Genomic DNA, 20,241 nt, shown 5'->3' on the forward strand with positions numbered 1-20,241 from the left:
CACCATGCCCGGCTAATTTTTTCTATATATATATTTTAGCTGTCCATATAATTTCTTTCTATTTTTAGTAGAGATGGGGTCTCGCTCTTGCTCAGGCTGGTCTCGAACTCCTAAGCTCAAACGATCCGCCCACCTCGGCCTCCCAGAGTGCTGGGATTACAGGCGTGAGCCACCACGCCCGGCCACACAACAATATCTTGGTGGAGTTGTAAAGTGCATTAGAAATATGTTCACATCTAGCTAGATGCAGTGGCATGGGCCTGTAGTCCCAGTTACTCGGGAGGCTGTGGTGGGAGGAGCTCTTGAGCCCAGGAGTTCAAGTGCAGCCTGGGTGACACAGCAAGACCTTGTCACCTTGTCTCAAAAAAAAAAAAAAAAGAAAGAAAAGAAAAGAAAGAAAGAGAAAGAAAAGAAAAGAAAAAAGAAATACACTCTCGTCAAAGTGACAGATCCAGCAGTTATGCTGTTGGAGGGTATGAAATGATAGTGAAAGCAGATGTAAAGATTAGTGGTATTTGTGTGTAATCAAGGTTCAAGAATGATCATAGAAATGCAGGATAAGAGTAGATGTCAGGGAGTAGGTGGTCTTCCTTCCAGGGGGACAAGAGGTTGACTAATAGGAGGCAGATGCCTCATGAGAAAAGCAATAATTTCCACTAATTTTTAGAGCAGCACGGAGAGTAGTAACCTCTACTAGATTGACCTTTAGGCATGGGAGTGTAGGGTGTACATTTTGGCAGAGAGCAAGGAATATACCAGGATCATGGGCTAGGCAGGCGGCAAGCTCAGAAACATAACAGAATCTTTAATGTTCATTGTGTACTCCACCCAGACTGCGAGTGAAGGCACTTGTCCATGGGTCCTTGTCCTCTTTCTCAGTTCCCCAACTGCTTGGTTGAGCCAGTTCCCTTGGTGCTCCCCCTGCACTTCCTTGGCTCCCTTGGTGGACAATGACTGTCTCTCTGGGACATGTGAGTATAATAAACTTTGTTTTCTACAAGCCTTTCCTATATTTCCTCCTATGAATCACAATTTAAATAGTTTTAACAACACAGGAATCAAACAAAATATTCAATCCAAAAGGCAGAAAAAAAGGGAAATAGAAAATAAAGAACAAAAAAAAAAAAAAAGAGAAAATCAATAGCAAATGATAAATTGAAACCCAATATGGATTCTAATACTAAATGTAAATGGTTTAAATGCTCTAATTAAAAGGCAGAGCTTGGCCGGGCGCGGTGGCTCACGCCTGTAATCCTAGCACTCTGGGAGGCCGAGGCGGGTGGATCGCTCAAGGTCAGGAGTTCGAGACCAGCCTGAGCAAGAGCGAGACCCCCGTCTCTACTAAAAATAGAAAGAAATTATATGGACAACTAAAAATATATATATATATATATATATATATATATATATATAGAAAAATTAGCCGGGCATGGTGGCGCATGCCTGTAGTCCCAGCTACTCGGGAGGCTGAGGCAGGAGGATCGCTTGAGCCCAGGAGTTTGAGGTTGCTGTGAGCTAGGCTGACGCCACGGCACTCACTCTAGCCTGGGCAACAAAGTGAGACTCTGTCTCAAAAAAAAAGGCAGAGCTTTTCAGAGTGGATAAAAATGCAAGACCCAAGAATATTGCCTATAAGAAAACTGCTTTAAATATAAAGAAGCAAATAATTTAAAAATCAAAGGACAGAGATACACTATTGTAACAGTAAACAAAAGAGCACTAGTTGAGGTAGGAGGATCACTTGAGCCCAGGAGTTTGAGACCAGCCTGGGCAACATAGCAAGATCCTGTCTCCATAAGAAAAAGAGCACTAGAGGGGCTGTATTAATATCACACAAAGTTAACTTCAAAGCAAAAACCATTATTTAAATATTTATGTACCTAATAAAAGAACTTAAAAAATGAAGAAAATATGATAGACATGCAAGGAGAAATAAATCTACAATGATAGCAGAAATTTTTAAAACACCATTCTCTACATATTTGATACAAGTAGAAAGTCAGCTAGAACACTGAAGACATAATACCCTCAACTGTCTTGACCTACTTGACATTTACAGAACACTCTGTCCAACAAAAGCAGAATATATATTATTTTCAGTACACGTGGAACATTTACCAAGACAGACCACATTCTGGGCCATAAAACAAATCTCAACAAACAAAAAAGGATTCAAATCATACAAATCGTTCTCAGACCAGAATCAAATTAGGCTAAATTCCACAGATCAAAGAAAAAAATCAAAAGGGAAATTCAAAATTATTAGAACTGATTAAAAATTAACATACAATTACATCAGTTTATGTAATGCTCCTAAATCAGTATTTAGAGTGAAATTTATAGCACTAAAGGACTATATTAGATAACAGGTCTCAAATTAATGACCTCAGCTTTAGAAGGTTGAGAAATTCTGATCCCAATGTAAAGCACACAACTATAAAATTTTTAGAAAACAGGAGAAAATCTTTTATGTATCTGCTACAATCATCCCATGACTTCACAGAGCAATTAGAATTAAATCCACATTCCCACGGTTTCCTATCTGTGCATTTGGCCCTGTTCTTCACTCTATCATTAATTGCTGTTCTTCCTGTGAAGCCACATTAGCCTTGAGCTGTTTTCTCCAACAGATCAAGCTCTTGCCAGCCTTGAGGTCTTGGGATATGTGGTTCTCTCTCCTGGGCTCCTGCATGCTTCGTGAGTGTGCATGTCACCTAGCTTACTGCTGGCTCATTTTCCCATGTTTTAAAGGTGAATGTTTACCTCCCTACTCTTACAGTGTTTTTACACTGAGATCCAGGGAGAAGTGACATGGCCAAGGGCACTCAACTGGTCATGTAAATGTTAATAATAAATGCTTTGAAATCCCAATCCATTGCCAGAGTCCGGGCTGTCAGCCACTAGGCTCAACTACAGGTACAGCCACAGCTATAGCACAGTCACCATGGAGTATGATGGGATCTTTAAGAGGCAACTCTTTCCCAATGAGTGGAAAACAAAACTGCTGTCTGCATATATTTTTATGAATTCTGCTCACTAAAATTCAGATCCCCAAATCAATACTTGGGGTTTTTGCACTTTTTCAGTCATTTTCAGATATGCAGAGTGGTGAAAAATTTGAGTTATCAATTGTGCATGTTATTTACCAACTGAGGTCAAAGTAGGTGACACTCTGCTGTATCCTTCCAGTGCTCACAATGTAAAGTATCCTTTTCACAATCTAGTGCCACTATTTTTACGTTTTTGTGCTTTTTGTTGGTGGAGATTTTGCTATGTAAAATGCCCCCCAACACAGTGCTGAAGTGCTGTCTAGCGTTCCTAAGCTCAAGAAGGCTGCGAAGTGTCTTACACAGAAAATGTCAGATAAGCTTCATTCTGTCATGAGTTACATAGCTGTTGACAATGAATTTAATGCTTATGAATCAACAATACAGTAAAACCAAAAAGAAGAGGAAATCCACCTGTCTGTACATGAGGCTGTTCCTAAAAGTGTTAAGAGTAACATCTACAGTGCATGATGAAGTTACGGAAAAGAGGCTAAATATGTGGTTTCATAAGGTGATGATCAATAAAAAAGGCAGAGGTCAGCATTTCTGTGAGGCTGAATGCCAAAGAAATTTGTGGCCATGAAACCTAAGGAAAATGTTAAACCCTGCTCAGCTAGTGCCGACTGGCTCACACATTTCAAAGGTAATACAGCATAACAGATATTAAACTTGCAGGTAAGGCGGGTTCTGCAGATCAGAAGACTGCAAAAGAATTTACATACCTGAGTGTTATACAGGAAAAGGGCTATGTGAAAAAGCAGGTTTTATGAGACTGGCTTGTTTTACCAAAAAAATGAACGTACATCACACAAATGGCCTCGAAAGTTCCTGATTTTATTCAAAGATCATGCAACTTTGTTATTATGCATCAATACCAATGGTGACTTTAAGTGCAAACCATGAATGATGTACAAAAACCCCCAAATCCGCAGGAACTTAAAGGGAAAAACCTGACCCACATGCCAGCCCATTGTAAGTGGACAAAAATGCATGGGTGACTTCAGAAATATTCTGGGACTGGTCTCACAACTGCTTCATCCAAGAAGTTGAATGTTATCTCCAAAGTAAAATCCTTGCCTTCAAGGCTTTATTAATTTTGGATAATGCCTCAGTTTACTGTTGTAAAGAACCTGAAAATTCCTACCCCAACCTAGACATTCTTTTCATGCTCCCAAATACTACATCTGTCATCTAATCTCTCAACCAAAGTATATTGAAAAGATTTCAAGATATACAACATAAGAGACCTTTATAGCAAGGCCTGTGAGGCTCTCAACACAAACAAGGAAACCACCATGATGGACTGCTGGAAGCCAGCCACTATATGCAATGTTAGTGATTGTGTTGGCACAGCCTGGGATAGTAACGAGGAGGTCACTGTCAATAACTGTTGGAAAAATAACTGAAGAGCCGAACTGCTTGAAAAGTTTAGAAGGCTTTGAAAGAATGGCAGAAAACATAAAGAACAGTGTGAAACACATAATGCATACCACACGGCAAATAAGTGAAAATCCCTTCAACAGCATGAAGATGTGCAAGAAACTCTGGCAGAAAAGGCTCTAGAACCCACCAACAAAGACCTGGGTGAGATGGTTAAACAAGGTATTGAAGTTGGAGATGATAAAGTTGGTGATAAATATCAGCCTGAGACCCCAAGAATTGTCTCTCTCACAGCAGCTAAAATACCAGAATGGAATTCTGCCTTGGAAACAATTTCAATGACATGAAAGAATGTGACCCTATGCTTGAATGCAGCCTCAGCTTTAAGTCTTTAACCTCTACTGCACTCCCTTACGCTGGGACACTTAAAAGATTTGAGGTGAAAAGCCAACCAGACAAGGATTACAATTTTCCAAGCTGCCAGTTTGGGAGGAAAAACTGCTGACACTGTCAACAAGTGGTGAGAGTCAAATTCCTGGGGTAGAACTGCCAGATGTGGACATGCCACCCTCACACCTCCTCTTCTGCAGAATAAACTCCACCCACTTCTCCCTTGGTTTTCTCGGGGCAAGACAAAGCCAAGAAGTGTAAGCACACAGTATGCTGGCCCATCACATATCTTGTAGCTCCATCAAAAACAGAATTATCTTTATGTGCATGACTGTACTGTACAGCATGGACTATGTGTTCACAGTACTGTTTACTGTGTATGAGCACTGAGTGTTTACTGTGCTGTGTATGAGCACTGTGTGTATATAATTGAAAGAGTTAAAGCAGTACAGTAACAATATAGCAGAGTACACTACACAACAATGCTAAAATTAAAATATATTATAAAAAATAATTAGAAGTTTTAAAGAAATATATATTAGATAAGGTGTCTTTAAACAGAAAGAAAACACCCATAAAAGAGGGTTACGTAGTGACAGGTTGATGAAAATGTTTGGACCAGAGGCTCACAGAACCTAACGCTTATTTCTCCTTGCAACGATGGTGTGGCATTCACTAATTCAGTGTGTATAGCAAATTCATAGAACATAACTAACATCAATAACAAGAATTCACTGCATATAATAAAATGTATGTGTGTATATGTGTCATGACTCAAGCTTTTATATTTGCACAGACTTACATTACCCAAAGAGTAGAGACAACCATGTTTTGGAACAAAAATTAGTTTAACAAATGTTGGCAGAGCTGCCAACAATGGTCCAACTTTCCTGACCCTGGATGTACAGATAAAAACTCATAAAGGGGATGAGGCCACCCCATCCTCAACCTCTCCAAATGACAAATTGTCATAAACTTAACGGGGAAAGTGAAAAGAAATCATCCATGCATTTATTTCTCCTTTCTCTTCCAAGTCTCTTCCTCCACCTTTCCTTGTTCTATTAAAATACTCTTGAGATGGATTTATAGTATAAATAAGAGGACAGTTGTTGCTAATATTTTACTTAAATGCATGATAACCACTGGGTCTCTCTCCTGGGTGATTCTCAGGTATAGTGTATGCCTCTATAGTGGGTCAACGGCTAATATACTTCTTTGGATGACAAGTGATGAACTGCCATTAAAAGCTTTCAGAGGAATGATAATTATGGTATTTCTCTTTAGTATAAATTCTCAGATACTGAGTTAGATATTTCTCTGGCCAAAAGATTTTCCTCAGTAATTCTAATCAAAAGGAAAGGTATTCACCAGCATGAGTTCCCTGAAGTTGACTGAGGTGAACGTACTTGCAAAAGGCCTTCTTCTACCCTTTAAACTCTGGTATGAATCTTCCGATGGTGAGTAAAAGATGAACTGTGGCTGAAGGTCTTTCCACATTCACTGCATTCAAAGGGTTTCTCTCCCGTGTGAGTTCTCATGTGCTGAGTTAAGGCAAAGTTGTCACAAAAGGCCTTCTCACATTCTTTGCATTCAAAGGGTTTTTCTCCAGTGTGGATCCTATTATGCCGAACAAAATTTGCAGGTTGGGTAAAGGCCTTTCCACATTCTCTGCAAACATAGGGCTTTTCTCCAGTGTGAATCCTCATGTGTCGAGTGAAGGAAGAGCTGTAGTAAAAGGCTTTTGCACATTCCTTGCACTCCAAGGGCTTTTCTCCACTGTGGGTCCTAGTATGTCGGATGAAAACAGAGTGGTGTGTAAAAGCCTTTCCACATTGGCTGCACTCATAGGGCTTCTCGCCAGTGTGGATCCTCATGTGCTGAATTAAGGAAGAGCTGTCACAAAAGGCCTTTCCACATTCTTTGCACTCAAAGGGCTTCTCTCCAGTATGGGTCCTCTTGTGCCGGATGAAAGTGGAGCGGTGAGTAAAGGCCTTTCCACAGTCACTGCACTCATAGGGCTTCTCCCCAGTGTGAATCCTCATGTGTTGAGTGAAGGATGAGTTGAGGCAAAAAGCTTTACCACATTCTTTACACAAAAAGGGTTTTTCTCCTGTGTGGGCCATGTTATGCTGGATAAAAGTGGAGCGGTGAGTAAAGGCTTTTCCACATTCGCTGCACTCATAGAGTTTCTTTCCAGTATGAATCCTCATGTGTTGTGCAAATGAAGAGCTGTAGTAAAAAGCTTTCCCACATTCTTTGCATAAAAAGGGCTTTTCTCTAGTGTGAGTCATATTATGCTGGATAAAAGAAGAGCGGTGGGAGAAAGCTTTCCCACATTCTTTGCACTCATAGGGCTTATCTCCAGTGTGAATGCGCTGGTGCTCTGTGAGGTGAGACCTGCGTTTGAAGGCTTTCCCACACTCGATACACTTGTATGGTTTTTCCCCTGTATGAAACCTCATATGTCGAACGAAGTCGGCCATATAGCGGCATGCTTTCCCACACTCATTGCATTCATAGGGCTTCACTCCAGCATGAATCTGTTGATGTCGAACAAGGGCCCAGTTCTTGCTAAACCCTTTTCCACATTCCTTGCATTTGTAAGGGTTATTCCTTGCATCAATCATGGGGCCTTTTCCTGGTCCTTGAGAAGCATGTTCATGGAGAGCATCTTGTGGAGTGATTCGTTCCTGTAAAACCCTTAAACCAAGACTATCATCTGTCTCCAAATTGTCACATTTATGGTTCAGCTTCCCAGGGCACAGCTCCCTGTGGGGGTCTGTTCCTGGCCTCAAGTTCCCTCCCTGCATTTCTGATAGCCTTTCCTCATCTCTAGCTTTCCCCAACCTGGAATCCTTTGAGGATCTCTGTGCCAGTTGTTCCTGGAAAGAGGATTCCTTGGAGAAGGCCAACTGAGAAGCAGTAGGCTCTGTGGTCTCAGGTTTTGATTTTTCACCTGAAGGAAATCCAATATAAAAAAGGCATCTATTAGTGACGTCAACAGAGAACATACAAAATCACTACTTTAGCATAAGGAAGAAGATGAAAATAACACCTCTGATGATGCCTACTACATTTTTGCAATTTTACAATTTTGCAAGGTTTGCAATTTCTTTCTTTACTAAATCCCTGAACTCTTGACACCTTTAAAAGGAAACCCAGGAGGAAGAGCTGGGACAAGGGACAGAGAATCTGGAGTGGAGACTCCTCCTCACTCTCCCAAATGAGGGAGGGTGGGCAGAGTGTGTGTATTGAATGTGCTCTAAGAGAGGCACTCTCAAGGTGCTGCCACACAGGGAAGGCGCACCCAACTTGGCACAGATAGGAGACAACAAGAGATCAGTGGTGGCTACCCAGAAAAGGTGCTATGTGAGCTTGTTTTTTTTTTTCTTTTTTTCTTTCTTTTTTTAATAGACACAGGGTCCTACTCTGTTGCCTAGGCTGGAGTGCAGTGGCATGATTATAACTCATTGCAGCCTCGAACTCCTGGGTTCAATGGATCCTCTTGCCTCAGACTCCCAAGTAGCTGGGACTACAGGTGCACACCAACACACCTGGCTAATTTTTTGTAGATGTGGGGTCTTGCTATGTTGCCCAGGCTGGTCTTGAACTCCTGGCCTCAAGCGATCCTCCCGCCCCAGCCTCTCAAACTGCTGGGATTACAGGTGTGAGCTGATGTGCGTTTATTTATAAAGGAGAGTAGCAATTCCCAGACAGAGGAATTACGGAAAAAACTGCAGCAGACGAAGACAGAAAGTACAAAGATTCAGAGTCTTGAAGGAGTGCTGAATGCCAAGCAAGTGAACAGGGTTAAGATGACAGTGGGGATGAGGATAGAGGGGCAGGAAGGGACAGAGAAGAATCAGATCTCAGGATTGCAGCCTGTGTAAAATTGAGGGAAGGTGAGAGCAACTGGATGAACGTATTGAGCCTTCTAGGTCTGAATAAAAACTAGGTGAACAGACACAAAATAGGTAACATCTAGATGAAGAAAATTGTAAAACTTCACACATTAAAGAAGATCTATATGAAAAGAGAGATTAATAATGCAAAGTTGTCAATTCTCTACCAATTCATCTATAAATTCAATACACCATCAGACAAAATCCCAATAGGGTTTTTCATGGATATTGACAAACTGATTGTGGAATTTATAGAGAGACTATGATAACTCTGAAGAATAAAGCAGGGGACTGGCTCTATGAGGAATCAGTATTGTGATGAAATTATACACATTGAGGCAGTGTGATGTATACATAGATATAAGATAAACAAAGGGAAAAAAATTAAATAAGACAGTTCAGAAATGTATATATATATGGAACTTTGACATATGATAGAAGTAGCAGAGAAGGCCAGTGGGAAAAGAAGGAACTATTCAATAAAGGGATCTAGAAAAATTATTTGCCATATGTGAAAAATGAAGTTGTATCCCTACCTCACACCACACACAGAATTACCTCCTAACTGATTATAATGTAACTGTCAGAGGCTAAACATGAATAGATTTTGAGAAAGATGTCCTAAACGAGATACAAAAGCATTAATCACAAAAGACTTGTCAATTTGACTAAACTAAATATAGTAAAAAACAAAAAGGCAAACAAACAAACGTGGTAACATTAACATCAGATAGCAAATTACAGACCAAAGACAATAAGACAAAGAGGGGCAGTACATAATGATAAAAAGACCAGGAAGACGTAACAATCCTAAATCTGTATGCGCCAAACACCAGAGCCTCAAAATACATGTATCAGAAACTGAGATGGAAAGAGAAATAAATAAACTCACAATTACGGTCAGGAACTTCACTGCACTCCCAAAATAAAAAATGAACTTAATACTATGAACTGACATTGCACAGAAGATACATGTTAGCCAATCAGCACATGAAGACGTGGTCAACTTTCTTGGTAATGAGGGAAAAGCAAATTACGACCACAATGAGATACCACTTTATAGCTACTAGATTGAAAAAACTTAAGAACCTGACAATATCAAGTATCAGAGAGGATGTGGACCCATGGAATTGTTCGGACAATGCAAGTTAAATGCAAATACGTAAAACCGTTTTAGAAACCGTTTAGAAAGAGCATCACCTGGTAGTTCTCCTTTTGCTTACCTTATGATCCAAAAATTCCAGGCCCAGGAACCTTACTAAGAGAAACTCCTACACATGTGCATGAGGACATGTTATATGAATTTTCATGGCAGTATTGTTTGCAAGAACAAAAAACTATAAACAAACATTTTCAAACTATCCCTGAAAATGGATAAATACAATGTGTTATATTCATGAAACTGACTACAGCAGAAAAAAAATGAGTGAACTACAACTACATGCATCATGAATCTTATTAACATACTGTTGATAAAGAGTGACAATCCTAGAAGGTAATATAAAATATGATACACCTTTTATAATGTTCACAAAAAAGCAAAATACACACATACACATAAGTACAATGAAACAATAAGAATGTATCTTAAATTTATTTTTATGACTTTTCTTGTGGTAAAATACACACAACCTAAAATTTACCATTTTAAGATGAAAGAAGTTTAAAAATTAATGGGTAGATAAACTAAAGTGGACAAATTTCCTTAAATGACTCAAATTACCAAAACTGACACAAGAAACAAACAGAATATCTGAATAGCCTATATTTATCCAAACTCCCCCCCCCCCAAATCTTCCTACAGAATAAATCAATGAAACACCAAATCCAAAGTAAAGTGCTGTCTATGCATGGGAGTCAGCACAAGACTGGGAACAAATGGAGGAGGGAGGCAACCTTCTTGTACTTGGGTGAAGGGTTCGTAGGAGTTCATTACAATCTTTTTAAAGGGGAATGAATAAATATATTAACAAAATGAAATGAAAGAAAATAAAACAACAACAACAGGCCAGGCGCGGTGGCTCACGCCTGTAATCCTAGCACTCTGGGAGGCCGAGGCGGGTGGATCGCTCAAGGTCAGGAGTTCGAGACCAGCCTGAGCAAGAGCGAGACCCGTCTCTACTAAAAAAAAAAAATAGAAAGAAATTATCTGGCCAACTAAAATATATATAGAAAAAATTAGCCGGGCATGGTGGCACATGCCTGTAGTCCCAGCTACTCGGGAGGCTGAGGCAGTAGGATTGCTTAAGCCCAGGAGTTTGAGGTTGCTGTGAGCTAGGCTGACACCATGGCACTCACTCTAGCCCAGGCAACAAAGCGAGACTCTGTCTCAAAAAAAAAAAAAACAACAACAACAACAAAACCCAGAACATGCACTGACCAACAATGACAATGTGTCGTAAACCATGATTTATAATTCTTCTACATCTGTGCACCTTAAGACAATTATAAAAGTCAGAGGGCCTACAGAGAATTGTAGGTAACTTCATGGTCTCTGACAACAAAGACCTCAGCGTGAAATTCCAGCAAGACCCCACACTACCTCTGTGACCCACTCACACTCCTTAAGGTTCCGTGAAAGGACTGTGGTGAGGATGAAGTAAACAGCACGTGTACGGTGCTTGACAAGGCACCAGGCACCGAGCCAGCAATCAGTGCGCATTAGCCACGTCTGCACTGCGAGACCTACCACACTCGGGATGAGGCTGACAGCACAAACACGAGTGAGCACCCAGAGAAAGCGCACGGCATAAAAAGGGCTGGCGGATGCTTGCTGAGGGTAATGGTGAAGAAGTGATCAGAGTAAGAAGACAACAGTGAAGGTCAAGTCAGAAGAGGGAAGGAGAAAACAAGAGCATAAATGCTACAAAAGCTCCAGCATAATGTGAAAGGAGTTTCTGCTGAGGTGAAAGTCGGCAGAGCATCGTGGTTAAGAGTGTGGGGTATGGAGCCAGAATATCTCGTTTCAAATCCCGCCTCTGCCAAGCTAAATGTTCTTGGCAAATTAACTTTTCGTTATGGACTGAATGTTTGTGTTCCCCCCAAATTCACATGCTGAAGCCCTGACTCCCAATCTGACTGCATTTGGAGATAGAGCCTTTATGGCAGTATCAATAATCAAGGTTACACGAGGTCATGGGGCTGGGGCCCTGACTTGACGGGATTAGTGTCCTTATCAGAAGAAACAGCAGAGAGCTCTATCACTGTGTGTGCGCCGAGGAAAGGCCACCTGAACACACGGTGAGAATGCGGCCATCTGCAAGCCAGGAAGAGGGCCCTCGCCAGAACCCAACCAAGCTGGCAACCTGACCTTGAACTTCTAGCATCCAGAACTGAGAGAAAATCATTTCTGTTGTATAAGCCACCCAGCCTATAGCATTTTATTACAGCAGCCAGAGCAGACTCACATACTTTTCTAAGACTCAACTTCCTCATCTGAAAAACTGGGTGACTCTCAGGTCCTGCCTTGCAAGTTGTTATGAGTGTTAACGTGAGAAGAGCACGTAGACCACTCATGTGCATGGCAGAGGATAAATGTTCAGTAAATTACGGACCACTGTCTATTCTCATTATTACAGTTGTTGCATTTGGCCATCAGGATGGCACCAGTGACCTGAGTAAGAACACTTTCGGTGCTGTAGTGCTAAGAAACACCACTACTGGGCCTCAAAGAACAAAGGAAAAGATAACCAACTGCTCAGGAGTATGTGGAACAACGAAGACTCTCTCGCATGGTTGCTGGGAGTGTGAAATGGTGCGGTTACTCTGAAACTGGTCAATGGTTTAGATTAAAGCTAATCACATACCTATACATGATCCAGCCAGTCCACTCATAGGTATATTCCTAACAGAAATGGAAGTTTACATCCAACAAAAAACATGATCAAGAACATTCACAGCAGTAGTCTTCATAATATTCTAAAAATGGAGGTCACGTCAAATGTCTGGCAATAGAAAAATGGGTCTATGTAGTCTATTCATGTAATGAGACTGCACAGTAATGCACTAACTCCAGGTACGTGCAACCATGCTAATGCATCTGAGTCATGACGATTACCAAAAGAAGACAGACAGGGCAGAGTATGGGGTTCTACCTATATGCCTTCAAAACTAATGTATGGTGACAGAGTCTAAACATGATCTCTTGTAGAAGGAGACATTTACAAAGAGGGAGTACAAGGAGACTGTGAAGTGCTGGAAATACCATATTTCTTGACCTGCTGCGGTGGTTTCTCTAACCTATACATACATAAAATTTCATAGAGATGAACCTTCAAGATCTACATATTCACTATGTGTAAACTACACCTCAGTACAAAAATGAAAGAAGAAAATAGTAAAGAACAGGTCTATGTAGATGTCTCTTCCAACAATGAGAGAACTCCTCCAGTAAGCTAAGTTGTTCGGGTGAAACAGAATCAACAATATCTAGATACTGTTGGAGAGGCAGAGCAGTTTTAAATTTTATGTTTCTGCCAAGTGCCAGAAACTTCATCATGTATTTTAATGTTGAGTTTAGAGAGGGGATGAAAACACAGAAGAGGCAGGAAATCTGTGAAGAAGCACGAAACTCATGGTGTTCATATCCTTTTATGATACCCTCCGTTACAATGTTGGCAGGACCTGGATTTGCTTCTAAAGAACAGCATATAGCAAAGGTGATGGAATGTATGTGATAAAATATATGTAATTTTACAAGACTATAGCATCCATCTTGCCAGAGTCTCTCACAGTTGTTTGATTTGGAAAAGTGAGCTGACGTGCTGTGACCTGCCTAGGACCGCAGCCTTGCAGGGGACCCGGCTAAGCTGTGCCTGGACTCCTGGCCCACAGACGAGCAATATAGATGAGTGTGTGTGCGCAAGTGGACGTGACTACTGCCCTTCTCTCCTGGCCCTCTCGGCCAGGGCGACCTTAAAGCCACATATTGACAATAGAATGACCTGATCCCTAAATAAATATATGGTACAGAGCTCTCCTGTTGACCTATGTTGGACTATTGCAGGAATGAGAAAAAAAGACTCAATCTCTTGAGTTACCAAGATTTTGGAGTTTATCCACAGCGGTTAGCATTAACTCAGCCTAACTTGTACACCAAAGGCATAGCAAGGCCATGCAACGTCCCTGGGGTCCCGAGGCTGGTGAGTGGCAAGTCAGCAAAGCCCAGACGCTGTCTCCTATAATATACCATATTCTCACATAAGTAAAGGCAAAGCTCTGTGTTGGGGGTGGGAAGATAGAGGGACCACAGTTCAGAGGACTCCAGGATACCCACCACCACAAAAAGCAGCCACCCATGGCACCCACGGCCAGACTCACAGCCACCCACCTGCACAGGTGCTTTGGGGGAGGCCTCTCTGCACTGCCCGTAGCTCCTGCCCATGCTGCAGGAGGTAGATCAGCTCTGGTTTGGGAACAGGATGCCCTGTGCAGGGGAAGTAAATGAAACATGGTAAATAGATAGAGACAAAAGGAAAAGTCTGAAGTTTAAAGGAGTACATATCATTAACATACTGCCATGAAACCCAGAAAGAGGGACCAGCCCCCTACCCCCTGCAAGATACTCCCTAATTAACCTAAGTCAGTAGGAGTCAACCTCCCTGTGCATCAAGACTCCCTAGCAATGCTGGGGAGAACAGAATAAACCAAATCTCTGAGCACAAGGACCGACGATTGGTAGTTTTCAAGGCTCCCCGGGTGATTTTGGTGCCCGAATGGCACCACCTCAGGGCTTCCCATTAGGCCAAGTGGTACATGTTTTTTAGAGTGAAACCAGCATAAAGTGGTCTTTCTTCTGTTACATGTAGCCAGACACATTTTGCAAAATGTGGAGGTTAAAAGACAAGACTCTGGAGAGAAGTCAACGACTGAGGCACCAGGACCCACAAGAACACCCATGGCAAAGTCTTGCCCTGCCAGCCAGAATGCATCCAGCTGTCACTTGGCAAGTGTCGCTGATGTCTGCCATAAGCCTGGCACGGAGCTCAGCGATGGGGCAGTGGAAAAGGTGAGTCAGACCTTCCTACATCTCTGTTAAGGCTCAAGCTCCCTACCCCCTCAGGGGCTCTGCTTGTGTTGGTCCTTCCACCTGGAATGCCGTTCCCCATACATCTCCTTTCAACAACTGGTCGCAACTGTCATAAAGAACATTGTACTTACTTCACTGGTGACTGACATCTGGGGAGAGACTGTGGGAACGCAAGGCTGGGAGAGCCTCGTCAGAGGTAACATCTGGGAAAAGTGGGACCTTGAGCCTCCACTCAATTCCTACTCAGACCAATCTGTGGGTAAACTGGCCATGAAAGGTTTAGGTGGGAGAACACTTGGGATTTATTCATTTGATAACAAATACCTGGGTAGCATTTGCTATGCTCCCAGTTCTGTTCTAAGTGCTCTACAGATATCGGTTCACATGCCTTACATGAAAGGTTACTATAAAAATGATGAAATCGAAATAACAGTATTAAGTCCCAGCAAGCTTATGTTACCTGCTCAAGGCTGGGAGTTTGAGACTATTCTTGCTGCTGAGGAGGAATTTAGCCAACAGCTATGGGAGTGCTAAAAGACTCAACACCAAGCCAAGACTCAACAATCAAGAGGCAGGAAAGAGAAAGAAAAAACCCCAGCTCTCTCAAATGGCCATCAACACCATTTGATAATGTGTCTACACACCCTCCAAAATCATCTCCAGTACCAGCAGAGAAGCAACACACAGGCCTGAAAGAAATAAGGGTCAACTCAACTGTGCAGGTACCAGTGGTCAAAGAAGACTTTCAGCCAAGATTGTGTTGCTTAGAAAGATACCAGTAGCACGGATGACAAATACCTCCTTACTGCCTGTCTAAATCACTCCCTTCTTGGAGAACCTCCCATTCCCCACAGGTCCTGCTAACTGGGCTGTGAGGACATTTGACTCAACTGAGGATGTCAGACTGAGGCCAGTGTGTGCTACACTGGGATGAAAGTGTTGAGAAGGACTCTGTTCCTTACACGGTAATCCCTGATGGAGATACAGGGAAACCAGACAAGAGGACGTCACATCACAGCATGCTGCGGCTGGAGGGAGAAGGGAAGGTGGGCTCCTGAGGCCATCTCAACCTGTCAGGCCTAGAGAAAGAGGGTGTAATGGAAGAGGCTATGGGTCTCCCAAATGGAACAGAAATGAGACCTTACCCAGGGAGACCAGGAGCCCGCAGGTCTCCAGCATCACTTCCTGGTACAGGGTCCTCTGCGCCAGGTCCAGGTGTCCCCACTCCTCCCCAGTGAAGGTCACAGCCACATCTTCAAATGATACCAAGGCCTGAAAGTCAAACAGAGGTGACAGGGTGGCTGTGCAGCTATTAGATGAATTAGAGCCTATTGTTTGGTTACTGGCGAAAGTCCAGAGAGACCCAAGGCCTGAACCTCTGAGCATCTCTTAAGACCTTAGCTCTGCAGAGGCAGACAGCACCCTTGACAGAATAGAGAGGGATGGGAGAGAAAGCCTCTTACGTGGGGAGCCATCAGAGAATGACACAGACAATGATAATCCCATGTGGACTGTGAGGAGCAGACACTAAGTGCTCTGGGATGTTAGAGGAGTGAGGGAAAAAATAATAATCCAAACATGCTGACAGCAGCAGCAGCTGACCCTGCTGGTCCGCACTGTTTGCCTGCACCTAAGGGCTCTACGAGCTGTGTTGAAGCAACTGAAGTCTCCAGGTCCAAAACCAGACTTCTGGGGTTTAAATCCAGCCTCTTGAATCAACACGTGACAGATGTGTGACCTTGGAGAAGTCTCTTACTTTCTTGGAGCCTCAATTTCCACATCAGTACAATAGCTCTTACTTCACCAGATTGTTGTGAGAATTATAGAGAAAATGTTCACTAAGCAAACACTGCAGTGCCCAGCACATGTCACAATGTGTGCTTGTGAATTTTACTGATCATCCCACAGCCCAAGAGGTAAATGCCATCGTCGTCTCTATTTCACAATCAGCAAACTGAGGCTCAGAGTCAAGTCACTCAGAGTTGTGCGTCTAACAAACAGAGGCAGGATCGGAACCCAGGGCCATCTGACCCAGAGTCTACGGGTGTAATCCCCATACTCTTCCATGACCACAGGGAAGCCAAAGGGTCAAGGGCAAGAAGCATGTCCAATCATTTCTACAGCTGAAATCAAGCCAGCCACTCCTGAAAATATTTCCATAGATGCCGGAGAGGGCCAGAGGAGAGAGGAGCAGAGCCCGCATCACCTGCCTTACAGAAGCAGCACCTGAAGAGGTGCCAACCGCCTGGGGCTTGGCAGGGCTCAAACAACCTCTCCCTGCCCACAAGCTGCAGCTGGGACTTGCAGACGCCTTGGAAGATTCCACAAGAACTACCAGCCCATTCTTTTTCCTTCTGAGCCACTGTCAGCACACTTGCCCAAGGTATCATTACTTAAGTACCAGGTAACACAAGCTGCCAAAGACAATGCAGGCTGTGGCTCCAAGAAGCTGGGCAGCATGGAATGAGGATCCATCAGATGACCACACAATCTCACCGCCCTGAGATACATCTCAGCAGGTGAAGAGAGCCCTTGGCACCCCCGTGGCCTTCCCATGCCTCCTTGAACAAAAAACACTCCATGAGCCTTTGTCTACGCAGTTCCCTTTGCCTGGAAGATACCCCAAAGTCCCCTCATTCCCCTGCTCACCTGCCAGAGACAAGGCCTGTACCTCCCCTTGCAAAGTTTACTTTAGGTATCACCCTCAGGGTCCCCCAACCCACTGTGGGTGGAGCGTTGGTTAAACAATGTAGGCTCTTGTGGACAACATGCTGGATGTGTTTCTGCTACTTATGAACTGTGTGACCTTGGGTAGTTAACAATCTTTCTGAGTCTCCAGTTCTTCTTCTGTAAAGCAAAGAAAATGAAAGAATCTTACTCTGAGCAGGAGGGGATTAAATGAAGTAGTAAACAGAAACTGTCCCTCAGTGCATATCAAGGGCTCAATGCGACCAGCTATTATTTGTTGTTTTGTTATTAGTATCTTTCTTATTTGCTCCGTAACACCCTGGGAAAACTCAATGCAGCACACGTTCAAGGGGCAGCCTGCAGAGACCTGGGGACAATGTGACAGAAAGAAGCGGACAGCAAGCTTAGCGTGTTCAGGAGAGAAGAATGGAATGGGGTGGGGCAATGGTCTGGTGGACTGGACAGAGACTCTGCAGCCATGGTGGGGCGTTTAGATTAAATCTAAGTATCATGGGAGCCCCAGAAGGTAGACTCTTCCACTCATCAATCACTTAACTGAGTAAGTGATACAGGCCCAGAACTGCACTAGGCTCCAGGATAAAAAAAAAAAAAGAGAAGAGGAGCTCTCATTCCGGGCTTGGGGAAAGATCCTCAACAATAACCCAGCGAGCTAACATCAGAAGACTCTAGAAAACAACAAGAATTACAGGACTACAAAGATTAGGAGATTTTAGATGAGGCAACCAGGGAAGAACTCTCTGAAGGGACCCTCGAACGGGCTGGAATGAAGTTAGAGAGCAGCCCAGGTGAGGGAAAATGAATAAACAAGTCCTGAAGGAGATCAGGGCTATGCTGAGTGAACACAGTGACATGCTGGAGAGTAACCCGGGGCCTGCAGTGTGCTTACACTCCAACAGACACACATTCCTGTACACTGTCACGGGGGCCTCTCCTTCTACCCTCTGGAGTCAGGACCCTGGGTTTGGAAGCGATCAGTCCTGTCCTCTTTCCCCACCCCCTCCAGGATCTCCAGACCCAAGAGCATCAAAAGGGAAAGGCGTGGAGTCCCAGGATCCCCTATATTACATCCGAGGGACCGCGCGGGCAGCGACCCAGCTCGCGCTCGCCTGCCAATCCCCCACTCACCGACGCCGGCGCCGCCATCGGACCCAGTGGGCGGAGCGAGGCCTTGAGTGGCGGGGACCGAAGCCGGTCGGGAGGGCGCAGCCGACCCTCGCTCCAGCCCTGGGCGGTGTCGGATCTCAGTCTCCACGGTGCGAACTGCCCTCAAGACTCAAGGCGCTGTCTCCGGGCGCTATGGGGACACAGCCCCGAAAAGCACTCGGCGGGCAATCCTGCTGGGGCGGGGTCGCGGCTAGCACAGGAGCGTAAGCGGGTCCTGTCCTCTTCACGGTCCCCTGCTCGGTCTCCAAAGGCAAGGTGAGCAGCCTCTGCCCAGCGTTCCAGCCCGCCCAACGCCGTCCTAAAGCACGACGCCGAGGCCCCGCCCGCTGCCGTCGGAAACGCCCCCTGCGCTTTCGTCAACCACCGGCGCCTGCCTCCGGCGTTCCGGCACTGCCTTCTGGGTAATGGAGCGTCGGACCTCAATCCGGGTGGAACTTGGAGCGCACTTCCGTTCCCTGAGAAACAGCGCCCTACGGTGCCGGGGGGCGTGGCTTTGCGTCCTCTTAAAGGAGACGCACACAGATTTCCATGGCACTTGAGGCAGTGACCCACACTGAAAGGTCAGTAACAGGTGTAGGGGCTGAAGGTTCAGTGAAAATGACTGGCATGAGGCAGACTGATTAACAGGAGAAAAGGCATACAAATTTATTAACGTATATATATATGGACCCTTCAAAATGAAAACTCAGATACGGGGGAAATTGTCTATTTTTATGCTTAGGTTCAATATAATATAAACAGCTGTGTAGAAATGTGGTTGCCCAAAAAGAGTATGATCTGCTGCTGATAGACTGGGTAGGGAAACCCAGCAAGGCCTGTCTAGATTCTTCTTAGCCTCTGGGAGCCCGTGTTCCTTCCTTCCAGATGTGGGGCAACTTCACCCAAACCTAGTCAATCAGAAACTCTGGGGGTGGGGCCCAGCGGCCTGTGCTTCCGCAAGCACAGAGAATTTTGACGCTGTCTCCAGGTTGAGAAGGGAGGACACTCACTAAAACCCAGTGAATAAAGTAGGTAAAAACGCTACACACCTCATCGGAAGTCATATAAAAAGTGCTTTGCACAGGGCCTGGGCGCACAATTACTATTCACCATATACATATTATTAGTAGCTATTTTTATCATCATCACCATCACAAGAGTCTCACATGCATTGCTCTGAGAGAGCAAGTCAGAGATATCCTCCTTGCAATAGTCATTTAGGATATTTGTCAAAATATAAAATACAATCATACAGTCACTCTAATTCAGCAAGTAGCCTCAGAGGTGATCATTAAAATTTTTACATGGAAGTGCATGCACCTTTGTACCATTTAGCTCCTTTTTAAAATTTTATTTTTAAAAATAGACCATGGAGAAGAGGTTCCTAAACTATAGGTAGGCCTATTACCAAAAGGATGAATTCTTAAAGGCCAGTTGATCCAACACTTGAGAACATCATGGCTACTGCCTTCAGGCCAAAGTGGAAAGTGGAGTCAACAGGATTTCAAGGATGTGACAGCAGCTGACAAGTCATGGTTGATCTCTAATCCTCAGGGACTTCACCTCCCTCCTTCCTTCCCTCTGGCCTTCAGGGCAGCCACACCTACATACAAATGCTTGACCACGAGAAGGCACAGCCTGA

General features: G+C 43.9%; 1 protein-coding gene across 1 annotated transcript; it reads right to left on the reverse strand.

Moving 5' to 3' along the window:
* Nucleotides 1-5,300: 5,300 nt before the first annotated feature.
* On the reverse strand, nucleotides 5,301-18,884 carry ZNF599 (zinc finger protein 599). Its single transcript, XM_069457554.1, has 4 exons — nucleotides 18,582-18,884; nucleotides 15,893-16,019; nucleotides 14,049-14,144; nucleotides 5,301-7,773 (listed from the first exon to the last, which is right to left on the reverse strand). The coding sequence occupies exons 1-4, from the start codon at nucleotides 18,597-18,599 to the stop codon at nucleotides 6,248-6,250; spliced, it is 1,767 nt and encodes a 588-aa protein (XP_069313655.1). The 5' UTR covers nucleotides 18,600-18,884; the 3' UTR covers nucleotides 5,301-6,247.
* Nucleotides 18,885-20,241: the final 1,357 nt, after the last annotated feature.

The sequence above is a fragment of the Eulemur rufifrons genome, chromosome 24, assembly GCF_041146395.1.
Source record: "Eulemur rufifrons isolate Redbay chromosome 24, OSU_ERuf_1, whole genome shotgun sequence".
NCBI classification, from domain to species: Eukaryota; Metazoa; Chordata; class Mammalia; order Primates; family Lemuridae; genus Eulemur; species Eulemur rufifrons.

Excerpts from the sequence above, each read along its gene's own strand:
- ZNF599 (XM_069457554.1), bottom strand. Across the intron at positions 14,145-15,892 it reads CGGGCTCCTGGTCTCCCTGG|GGCATCCTGTTCCCAAACCA; the intron begins GTAAGGTCTCAT and ends TCCCCTGCACAG. Across the intron at positions 7,774-14,048 it reads CCCCCAAAGCACCTGTGCAG|GTGAAAAATCAAAACCTGAG; the intron begins GTGGGTGGCTGT and ends GATTTCCTTCAG.